This window comes from Curcuma longa, chromosome 11, assembly GCF_044706935.1.
Source record: "Curcuma longa cultivar G26 ecotype Majalengka, Jawa Barat chromosome 11, ITB_CL_G26_1.1, whole genome shotgun sequence".
In the NCBI taxonomy this organism is placed as follows: domain Eukaryota; kingdom Viridiplantae; phylum Streptophyta; class Magnoliopsida; order Zingiberales; family Zingiberaceae; genus Curcuma; species Curcuma longa.
In genome coordinates, this window is record NC_133871.1 from 3,732,766 (window position 1) to 3,744,400 (window position 11,635).

Sequence of the window (11,635 nt, forward strand, 5' to 3'; positions counted from 1 at the left end):
TCACCATAACATATGTTTGTCCACGTGGTGGGAGGACTGGCATTTCATTGTTCTCGTCTTACTTGAGACCTTGGAATATGTTTACTTTGCTAGAGTAGAAAGGCAGAATCTATATTGATGACTGCATAACGAGAAATCTTATTGCGTCATCATCAAAAACATACATCACACTGTTGTTTAATCGCACACAAGAGATGATTTTATTTCTCCTTGTAGATATCTAGCACTTCAAAATTTACACATCAAATTTCATAACTACCAGATGACATGGGTCACATTCCATATTTGAAGATCGTCTAGAGCTTCTGGAAGATTGAGGTCTGGAATATTAAGTCGAATCGACAGACCATTCTATAGGAACAACTTGATATCAAGTCAGTTGAACACCTTATGGGGTTACATAATATTAGATTGGGTCAACTGAACATACAGGATTAGTATTGTTAAAATACATATTAAAAGTAGAAAAAAAGTGAGAAAAAAGGATCAGACTTCACCTCTTAGTCTTACATTGCTGAGTGAAGCTTATTAAGCATGCTTAAATAGATAAGTTGGCATCTATCTACATCTCTTCTTTTTTTTATTATTTTTAAATCTTTTTATTTGCTATATTCTTTATGGTTTTTATGTTGCCATTACTCATTGCTATAGACTTGTTTGCCTGTTGTGGTTTCTGACACTTTGAAAGATTGCATTGCAATATTATGGCTTAGTAGTCTCAAGAAAAACACAAACCTTATGAAATAGAAAAAATAAAATCATGGTGAAATATAGCATCGAGACGAATGATTGATGTTCCAACTTAAAATCAGTTCAGGCTTATTCTTTGAGATATCTTTGAGTTGTTGGTGATCTGATTTCATTTGATTACTTTGTTTCTTCTACTGTGTGTCTGATTCCTTAATGACACAGCAATTGCTCTTCATCTTCCTGTCTGCATTTGCTCAAAACTGTTTTTAAGTTAAATTCAGATGCTCAATGTCATGGGAACACCAATTCTTTCATTAGTGTTTGATAGTTCTGGTACTTGGACTTTCCAATCTATTTCCTCTATACCCATATTGAACATTCCACAGTTACACTTTGACATTTGAGATACCTAGAAATCATCTTTGCTAGCAACAAACTCATACTCTCAAGGAGAAATCGAAGATTTCTCAACAACTTTTTTACACTAATCATGCTCTAAACCTCATGATTTATACGAGTGGACTACCCTTATTATTATGATGCTGAATTTTGCTTTACTGCTAAGAAAAGTAGTGTTCCTCAAAATGACTTATTGTCTAAGTAAGTGAATAAAAGACCGTCAGATAAATTTGAAATCATTGCAATAGTGCTTTAAGTAACTGATGCTCGCCTAATAGTAGTACTGAAATCATTCCAAATTGTGCTTACCATGTTTGATGGTTTTAGTTGAAGAAAGATTGGAATAACTAACACATTTCCTCTATGTTATGTAGATTTTAATGTGTAGTTGAATATTGTCTCTCTCTCTCTCTCTCTATGTTATGTATATATATACATCTAATATATATATATATATATATATATACACACGCACACATTGATTTCAAGGTCATGTTTGATTGGATGGTATAATACATGACATTGATTTCAATGTCATTCCATTTCAATATTAGGATATAAAATGTTCAATTTCATAAATAGATCATTGCATCTCTAATATTTCTTTTATTCTAAATGGAGTTAGATGAGATAAACAAATATTATTTATTTTAATTTAAATAGAGTTAGATATGGTAGGTGCCTGCTGATGAATTGAATAGGTCAATCAATTGGGGAATCGGTCAAGCCAATAAAATGGCTCAAAAGGGTCAATGAGAATGGATTGAGAATATAGGTCAAGTGGCCCTCGAGATATGATTGAGTTGATTATTATGAGACAGATTTAGTAAAGTGGACAAGAATAGAATCTCGACGAAGTCGAGATAATGTTTTTCCTTGTAGTAGTCAACTGTAGTTTTTCGATTTATCTTTTCATAGATAATCGTGGAACTGATCGTGTAGTGTCGTTGGGGTGAGTGGATTCCATGCTGAAGAGAAAATAGGAGTGGATTATCGTATTGGCAAATTAAAAAAAATAGAACAAATGCATGAACCATATTACCTAGGCATGAACGCCCACTTCACAACAATTTTCTTTCATTCTATTGTGTTTTTTTTTTAATTATTGAAAGTGCATTTGTGTTTTGTTTCATTTTAGTTATCTGTTTTTCTTAAGGTGGCATTTTGCAATATTAAAAAATATTATTACATATAAAAGAACTAACAAATTAAAAAGCACTTTATGTAATATATATCTATCATACTTAAAGATCAAAATACCTCAACCATAACCATTTTATTTTATTTAAAGAAAATCTAAAAAAAGACTTAGTGCTGTAAAGTCTAACACTATCTTTCAAAGCTAAAAAACACAGTCATAAATAAGTCCAATAAATACGCATTTATGAAACTTAAACACACCAAGTTTATCTCAAACACAAAGTCAAAAGTTATTAGTTGCATAGATTACCTCACAAATGACAAAACCACATCCAACCCTAAACCCATGGGCCCCACTTGACTTGCTTTAGTTCCTTCCTTCCCCTTTCCCTTGATTTTTTTTTTTGGTTTAATTAATTAATTAATTATTTATTTATTTATCTTTGAAAAGGAAACAAAGGCACTCTTGGCCACGATCTCAAAACAACCACAAGTATATACAAAATAGATTTCATCCTGCCATGAACACCACCACCAACTGTTTAACTGTCGTTACTATAAGAGGAAGAGGAAGAGTCAAAGTTGAAACCAATCCTTCCTTCCATTTTGCCATTTTGATTTCACGCTTCAAGTTCCGACGACGAATTGATTGGGCAATCAAGAGAGAGGAGGGATCTTGTTCCGGTGGCCATGGATGCGGACGCCGCCCCTTCCACCCCCGGCAAGTGGAAGATGGAGAAGCCCCACCACCACCACCACTACCGCCACCGCCTCTTCCTCCTCCACCGCTTGCAAAATCTACCAAAATTGGCTTTTTGGTCTTTCTTCGCCTTCGCTCTCTTCCTCGCCGTCTTCCTGCTCTCGCCTTCCCCCCGCTCGCACTTTTCCTCCGGGAGCGTCCGACGCTCCCTCGGCGGGAGCGCCGCCCCCTGGGGCGGCCCCGCCTGGGAGAAGCGCGTTCGGTCCTCAGCCAGCGTGCGCCGCGGCTCCGCCGGGAAGTCCGTCCTCGTCACCGGAGCCGCTGGGTTCGTCGGGATGCACGTGGCCGCCGCCCTCAAGCGCCGCGGCGACGGCGTCCTCGGCTTCGACAACTTCAACGCCTACTACGATCCCTCCCTGAAGTGGGCGCGCCGGGCGCTGCTCGACCGCGCGGGCATCTTCGTCGTCGAGGGCGACATCAACGACGCCGCGCTGCTCCGCAAGCTCTTCGACGTCGTGCCGTTCACCCACGTCGTGCACCTCGCGGCCCAGGCCGGCGTCCGCCACGCCCTAGCTGACCCTGGCTCGTACGTCCACTCCAACGTCGCGGGGCTTGTCGCTGTGCTGGAGGCCGCCAAGGCGGCGGACCCCCAGCCGGCCGTCGTCTGGGCCTCCTCCTCCTCCGTCTACGGGCTCAACTCCAAGGTCCCCTTCTCGGAGGCCGACCGCACCGACCGACCGGCGTCGCTCTACGCCGCCACAAAGAAAGCCGGGGAGGAGATCGCCCACGTGTACAACCATATCTACGGCCTCTCCATCACTGGCCTCCGCTTCTTCACAGTCTACGGCCCCTGGGGGCGGCCGGACATGGCGTACTTCTTCTTCACCCGCGACATCCTCCGTGGGAAACCAGTGTCCATCTTCGAAGGCCCTGACCACGCCACGGTCGCTCGGGACTTCACCTACATCGACGACATCGTCAGAGGTTGCGTGGCCGCCGTCGACCACGCCGGGAAGAGCACTGGAAGTGGCGGAAAGAAAAATGGTTCAGCGCCCTTCCGAATCTATAACCTCGGCAACACCTCCCCTGTTTCCGTCTCCGATTTGGTCTCCATCCTGGAGCAGCTTCTCAAGGTTAAAGCTGTCAAAAAGTTGGTGAGAATGCCCAGGAATGGAGATGTGCAATTCACCCACGCCAACATCACGCTTGCGCAGAAGGAGCTTGGTTACCGTCCGACCACCGGCCTCCAATCCGGCCTCAAAAAATTTGTTCGTTGGTACCTCGATTACTACTCTTCTTCCCTGAGCAAGCAGGGAAGCAGCAAAGGAAGTAGAAGCATGAGCAGCTAGCTGACTGATAAGCATTTGAGAAAAACACAAACCAATTGCCTTGAGGTGATCTTGGTTCTTCTTCTTCTTCTATTTATCCTCTTATGCAAATTTCTTTCCTTGAAATTGGCTTCTTTCGACCAAGAGCCATGGTTGGAGAGTAGGTTCCTATGGCATTCATTATCTACGCACAATCTGTTCTAGCAAACAGCACTTTTAAGAATTCTCTTCTCGCATCATTTTGCGAATGATCCATCAGTGGTTAAGATGGCGAATGAGTTGACATGGTAAAACATGGGAGAATTACTTACCTTTTTCCTTGTGTTAAGTAAGTCCTGATGAATCAGGTCTGTCCAGTACCTTGTATAGCTGGTGGACCTTTACTTTGTTGGTTTGCAATGATGGGCATAATTTGTGGCCTTCTACTCGAATGATTCTAGCCTTTGTCCATCTCTTTTAGTTGCTAGTACAACAAACTATGACAGAGGGTTCACATGTCCAACTTTTCAGAAACAACAAGGTGATATTTTAGCATGGATGAGATTTGATAGATTCTCCGAATAACTTATTTTAGCAGGTGAGCATGCATCAAAATTTTGTGCCTAGTTCTTCTTTCCCACTCTGATTGTATATGCTTTTGTTGGTTAGTCGCTACCACAGTCATACTTTTCGAGTGGGAGAGATTTTATTCCTTAAAAGATTATTCTCTGGGAATTCGACCCTTGCTTCAACTCGACTATGCTGCCAGGAATTCATCACTGTTCAATTTACTGGATGGTAGATTGGGACTTGATAGTAATTCTTGAAATATAGAATCAATTAACTATCATCTTAACTAGAAAACAACAGCTCGGTGAGTATTAATTGCCAAATTCATTATTAATACAAAACATTTATTTCCATGCAAATTCGCAAACTACAGAATAAATTACTTCCACGCTCAATGAATTGCATACATCGAAATGAACACGATAAACCAAATAACAACACGATTTTGACAGAGGGATCCCAAGTGCCATCAAAAAGAGAAGATTTGATTTGTATCCCGTGAAATTGTTAATTATCTATCATACAAATTATTTATTAGTACATAAAGAGGGTAAAAAAAAGCATCCATTATTTTTATATTATTGTTAAAAGGTTGTTTTATATTATTCATCCTAAAATTATTAATTATCCAATGATTCTATTCAAATGAAAAATAATCATCCAAATTCATTTAACTAGTGCAGATTCTATGGCAATTCTCAAGTCAATAGTTGGCTAAAATAGCCAACGGAAAATATTTGCTAGAACTGATAATAAACGGCTGCAAACGGGACTAGTCATGCAAATGACAGCGATTGTTCTCGATAAGAGCTAAAAGGTTTACTTTTTGGTATATTAGTGGAAATTTTCCAGGTTCCAAAACTCATCTCCTGATTATAGCATACTCAAAGAAAAAAACCGTTGCCTCAACACAAGGCAGTTGCAACGTGTCAAGCTGGAAATTATTCCTCAGAAGCAAGCCAAACTTTTTTCAACCGAAAACCCAAACCAAAAATCAAAACTCAGCTGAAGGACAGCAACCTCCTATAGCTTCGGCCAAGTGCCTGTTGCCTTTTAGTAGGGCGCGACGGGAGTTCTGAACTTGTCTCCTGCATAAACTGCAGCAGCGCCAAGCTCCTCTTCAATTCTCAGAAGCTGCAAGCGACGCCCAAAAATAATGGTTTCAGCAAAAGAAGATCAACTGAGTCATACTCTTGATGTCGATGAAACTAAATTGTTGGACCACAAGAGAGAATTCACCTAAGATAAACTAAAGCAGGATTATATAATAAGATGCATAATTATCATATCCAGATGCCGTGATCAAAATTAACAGTGACGAGCCCTTCTAAGTCACATGATCCTGGTAGAATCAAGTGGCCCTGTGTGAGAATGGTGAATATAGATTGGTTTACATCCTTCTAACCTAAATTGCCCTCCACGTGAACAATGGCCTCAAATTTCTTAATTCTATTCTATTAATACAAGCAAACAAGGTAAAAAAATGATACTTCTCTAGTTCTTCTCTTCCCTTAAATGAGTAGGCATAGACCCACGATAACTTGTGCAACCATCCAAGCTGGGTTAAATCCATTTTTTTTGTTTTTGCATTTGTTCCAAACGGCAACCCAAATTGGTCGGGAGGACTAGGTTACATAAGTACAGTAAGATGATAATATCCGCATCACACTACAAGTGGCTCAATATAGCTTACCTGGTTATACTTCGCCAGGCGCTCAGATCGACATGGAGCTCCAGTCTTGATTTGACCCTGTTGGATAAACTCTCAAACGTCAGACTTATCACGAGCACATACCATGAAATCATGGGGAATTTCTAAGTTGAAGTACATACAGTTGCCAAACCAACTGAGAGATCAGCAATGAAAGTATCTTCCGTCTCACCACTGTCAGAAGAAAAAGACAAGTTAAACAGAAGTGTTAAAAATAACTAGAAATTAACAAAGAACATACCTTCTATGGCTGGCCATCACTCCCCAACCAGCATGCTTAGACATTTTGACAGCCTCAATACTCTCCGTAACAGACCCAATTTGATTTACCTAAACAACCATGAAAACAAAGAAACACCGCTTACACAGACACGCCAGATATAGGAACTTCTGTCATCAAGATAACTAAGGACCAACATATCTTCAATATGAAGGGGAAATGAACAAATGAAATACTAGTCTTAACAATTCAAAAAAAAAAGTTGTTCGAGATATAAAGAACTGGAGCTTTGTAGGATGGTCGTAACCTGATTTTAGAAGTCTTTTCTCATCCACATTTTGTTTATTTACATTTTTTTATATTCGATGATTGCTTCTTCCTGTTACAATTATGTCAGAATTCCATTTTTTCTCTTATTTGCATCAGATATACTTTTGTGTCTCCCACAGTCAGCAGAACATATCCTAAAGTTGATCTAAACTGATTTCTTTTCTCAAAGGCCACACATAAGCAGCACCGCTCTCTCTCTCTCTCAAGGAACAAAAATAAACAAAACCAGTAAAAAGCAGTACCTTCAAAAGAAGAGCATTGCAGGCTTTCTCCTTTATTGCCTTGGCAACTCGCTGCAGAAATAAATTGAACAAAAGGAATTTAAATCTCAATGAGGAGAAAAGATAAATATGTCTTTAGCAATTTCCAAGTAAAAGATTACTGTTGGGTTGGTGACAAGTAGGTCATCTCCAACAATTTGCACTTCCTTTCCAATCTCTTCTGTCATCTTTGTATAATGGGTCCAGTCATCCTGATCAAATGGGTCCTCAATTGATACAATTGGGTATTCACTCACAAAGGACTTATAGACATTTTTCAAACTGTCTCCGGAAATTTTTTGAGAGCCATCATTGTTCTGCATTAACAGACTCTGGTGTTACCATTATAGCCGTCAAGTTGGGTTAGGCCCGCCGGATTGGCCCGCCCCCGCCATGTAATTTAGGCGGGTTGGGTTGAACTTTTATCAACCCATTTTAAGATGGGTTGAGGTGGGTTGGCCCGCCTAGGCCCGCGACCCGCGTGGGTTGGCCCGCGGCGGGCTTGGGTTGGCCCGCGGGTTGAGAAAGTTTATTTATTTATTTTAAGTTTTAAAATTAAAGTATAAAACTTAATGAATTAGTGGGTTTCATCTATTTAAAATACAATTTAAACTTAAAAATTATAATTCAAAGTTAAAACTTTCAACTTAATCATTTTAAATTATACTTCAAACTTAAAATTTTTAATATTTTTAATATTTTTTTATTTTTTTAATAGGCCCGCGGGTTGGCCCGCCTAACCCGCGGCCCACCTTCAGTTGGGTTGGGTTGGAGATTTCCCAACCCGCCAAATTGGTGGGTTAGCCCGCCCCGCCCCGCCAAATGATGGGCCCGCCATGGGTTAGCCCGTCCCGCTATGGGTTGGCCCGTTTGACAACTCTAGTTACCATGAATAATGAAAGGAAGAGAATCTAGAAGAAAACGTTGCAATTGAAGATTGAAGAATCTAAAATTGTAGCAAGTCATTCACCTAAATCTATCAACCAACGAAAATAAGCTTACCTCCTCCTTAAAATTGAGGTCATAATTCTTATCCTTCTCATTATAGAATTCAGATGCAGCAACATCCATGCCAATCACAACCTGCAGCAATTCCCAAGAACAATAAGATAATAGAACTTTAAATATAAGCATCACATGATAGTACATACTTTGCCAGTGTATCCAGCTTTAGCTATAGCTGTCTTCAGAAGTTCAAGACCTTCCTTGTTCTCCTGAAATTTCAAAGAAAGAAACATCACAATCTGTAGAGAGTAAAGACTGCAGATGAGGCAGTTTTAACTTCTAATTAAAATCCCCCAGAAGCAACTATGCCTTGTTACTATTTTGTCCAACAACTCAAGCACAGACTTCAGGTTACCATAAGTCAATGGTCGAAAAAATTATATCTGAGTAAAGAAAAATCCTTAGGAAGGCCACATTACGAATACAGCTTGATCAAAGATTTTGATAAGTTAGTTGTATATCGAAAGTAAGAAATAACAGTTCAAGCAGTAGGTTCGTAGCAATACTTGTGCTCTTAACACTACTATGTTAACCAGAATTAGCTGGACATACTAACAAGCTTAGGTTCGTGTCATGCCCAAGATTCTATTTGATTAGTCGGTAGATGTTGAGTCAATGTCAATTTCCAATTAGTTTTTTATTAGGCAGTATACATGCCAAAAAGTCAAAGCAGCAGCTTCATGAGACCAGCTAGTGGTGGATATGATTGGCTGAATGGTACCAAGTAATCAAAGACAGTAGTATCCACCAAACTCACAGTGGCTATCTGACTTATTCCAAGCTAGCATGCCAACTGAGAAAAGCCCATGCCGAACAAACACATCCAGCTGAATAATCCAATCAGTCCCCAAGTGGCTAGCTTAATTCCAAATGTGCAATGGTATATATATATTTTTACAACATTTGTCATGAAAATAAGCTTACTTTAAACAAATAATAATATATTTATCATGAAAATTACATCAATCATACAAAACCTATGAATATGAGCATCAAACCTGAATGTTGGGAGCAAAACCGCCTTCATCTCCAACATTAGTCGCATCCTGTCCATACTTCTTCTTGATGACAGCCTAAAAACAAAAGAAAAGTCATATCCCAATCTTCTTAAAACAAGTGTTAGTAAATTAAGTTACAACATGACACTAACCTTCAAATTGTGATAAACTTCTACACCCATCTTCATGGCTTCCTTGAAACTAGAAGCCCCCACTGGAAGAATCATGAACTCCTGGCATAACAAGAAACCCAAGATAAGAACCATGAGTACCTTGCATTTAGTGAAACTAATATCTCACGTGGTTCTAACCTGCATAGCAAGCTTGTTTCCTGCATGTGATCCTCCATTGATAACATTAAATGCAGGAACAGGCAAAACTAAGTTCTTGTTTCCAGCAAGATTGGCTATGTGCTACATCCCAAAAAAAAATATCAGACATAAAAACATTATAAGCTACTCAGAGTCTCGTCTAACCATTTTTCCAACCTGATAGAGTGGAATTTTCTTCGCACTTGCACCTGCTTTACAGACAGCAAGTGATACTGCTAATATGGCATTGGCACCAAGCTGAAGCAACAACATTGAACCAAAATAACCAATTATTACAAACTAAATAAATAATAATGACTTAATACCAATGACAAAAGAGAAGTTTACCTTCTGTTTGCACCAGCCCCACTCATTTTGAGTGCCATCAAGTTGTTGGACCATGTAGTTATCAATCTGTGCTTGCTCAGGGATCCTGCAACAAGTTTAAACATTCATATTTGTTAGACTTATACAGGATAATGGAATGAGGAATAAAATACAAATAGGAGAACAAATTAAGAACATTTAGCATACCTTGCCAATCAATCCTGGAGCAATTATTTTATTCACGTTCTCGACAGCCTAAGACAGTATAGACAACATTTTTTTATCATGTCATTAAAAAACAAAGAAATTCATAAGTGCAGTCAAATATTCAATATTGAGAGCATGTAAATCAGATGCTGACATCTTTGGTGAACCATGGACTGAAATACAACTCAGCAAGAAGGATTAAGCTAATTTAAACAGAAAAAAAACAAGAACCTTGAGGACACCCTTTCCAAGATAATCTGATCCTCCATCTCTCAGCTCCAGCGCTTCATATACACCTTCAATTGCAACACTTTCTAATTAGTAGTTTTAAAATCAAATTCGAGAAATGTTACAATCTACCTATCCGAAACTCAACATTAATAGCCAAAACAATAAATGTGTTCAGCCTTCTAGCATTAGTCTCGATGGTGGTTATAAATATTTAAATCGCTTCAGAAGTGCAATGCTGATCACGTTGATACATTACTAGAGAAACAACTGAAATACAACAAGCGAGCAAAAGAAGGATCAACAATATAGAAGTACGCCTAATCAGACGTCAGCGACTTGACATAATAGGTTACCTGTGGATGCACCACTGGGTACGCAGCAGACCCTGGCAAAGGTCCCATTGTCACATGTAATATCAACCTGAAGCAAAAAAAGCACATCGACAATTAATATAGCGAAGAATTTGGATTTTTCAGTCAAACAACATCAAATCCTCAAAATCCCAAACACATAAATCAGATCCAACACAAAATGAGATCATCAACATTGCGAAACCCCCTCACTAATGATGATCGCATAAGCACAAAATCCAAAACCCTATCATAGACGACCGATCGAAGAGAAAGAGAGGAGGAAGAGAATCTGACCTCGACGGTGGGGTTTCCGCGGCTGTAGAAGATCTGGCGAGCCTTGACGGATTTGATCGCCACCATGCTTCTGTCGCTTTGATGGATTTGAATCGGAGAAGAAAATGAGTGGAAACTGAGTTGCTTGCGGCTCAAGCTCGCTTGCCCTGAGGCCTCTTATATAGTGTAACAGTGGATGGACGAGCGATCTCGTAGGCTCCGACTCTGATGAGGCGAATATTCGACCGTATAAATTCAAGTATTGACGATTTTTCCAAAATATTTTTTTATTTATATTTAAATCAGGTTCAAGTATTTCAATAATTAAATTTTATTAAATTAGTATAGATGAATATTGAAATCTGTTTACAGCTATAGATAATATTATATTATATACAACTTAATAACCTAACCCATTTAACCATTACATATTAAGTGTATACTTTTACAATCTATAGTTTAGTAGTTCTTTCTAAATTTGACATCTGCATTGCATCAATAGTTGGCAAGTCAAAATTTTTGTAATTGAAAATATGAAACACTTGAAGTTGGAGTTTTTTTTTAAACTCAGGTATTGCCATTCAATTTAATTCTGGAGGTGAA

General features: G+C 39.1%; 1 protein-coding gene and 1 pseudogene across 1 annotated transcript; one reads left to right on the forward strand and one right to left on the reverse strand.

The window, feature by feature from the left end:
* Positions 1 to 2,700: 2,700 nt before the first annotated feature.
* Positions 2,701 to 4,496, forward strand: LOC141840857 (UDP-glucuronate 4-epimerase 3-like). The gene has a single exon (XM_074728937.1). The coding sequence runs from the start codon at positions 2,920 to 2,922 to the stop codon at positions 4,276 to 4,278; it is 1,359 nt and encodes a 452-aa protein (XP_074585038.1). The 5' UTR covers positions 2,701 to 2,919; the 3' UTR covers positions 4,279 to 4,496.
* A 1,116-nt stretch (positions 4,497 to 5,612) lies between these two features.
* LOC141837614 (enolase-like) lies at positions 5,613 to 11,167 on the reverse strand (annotated as a pseudogene).
* Positions 11,168 to 11,635: the final 468 nt, after the last annotated feature.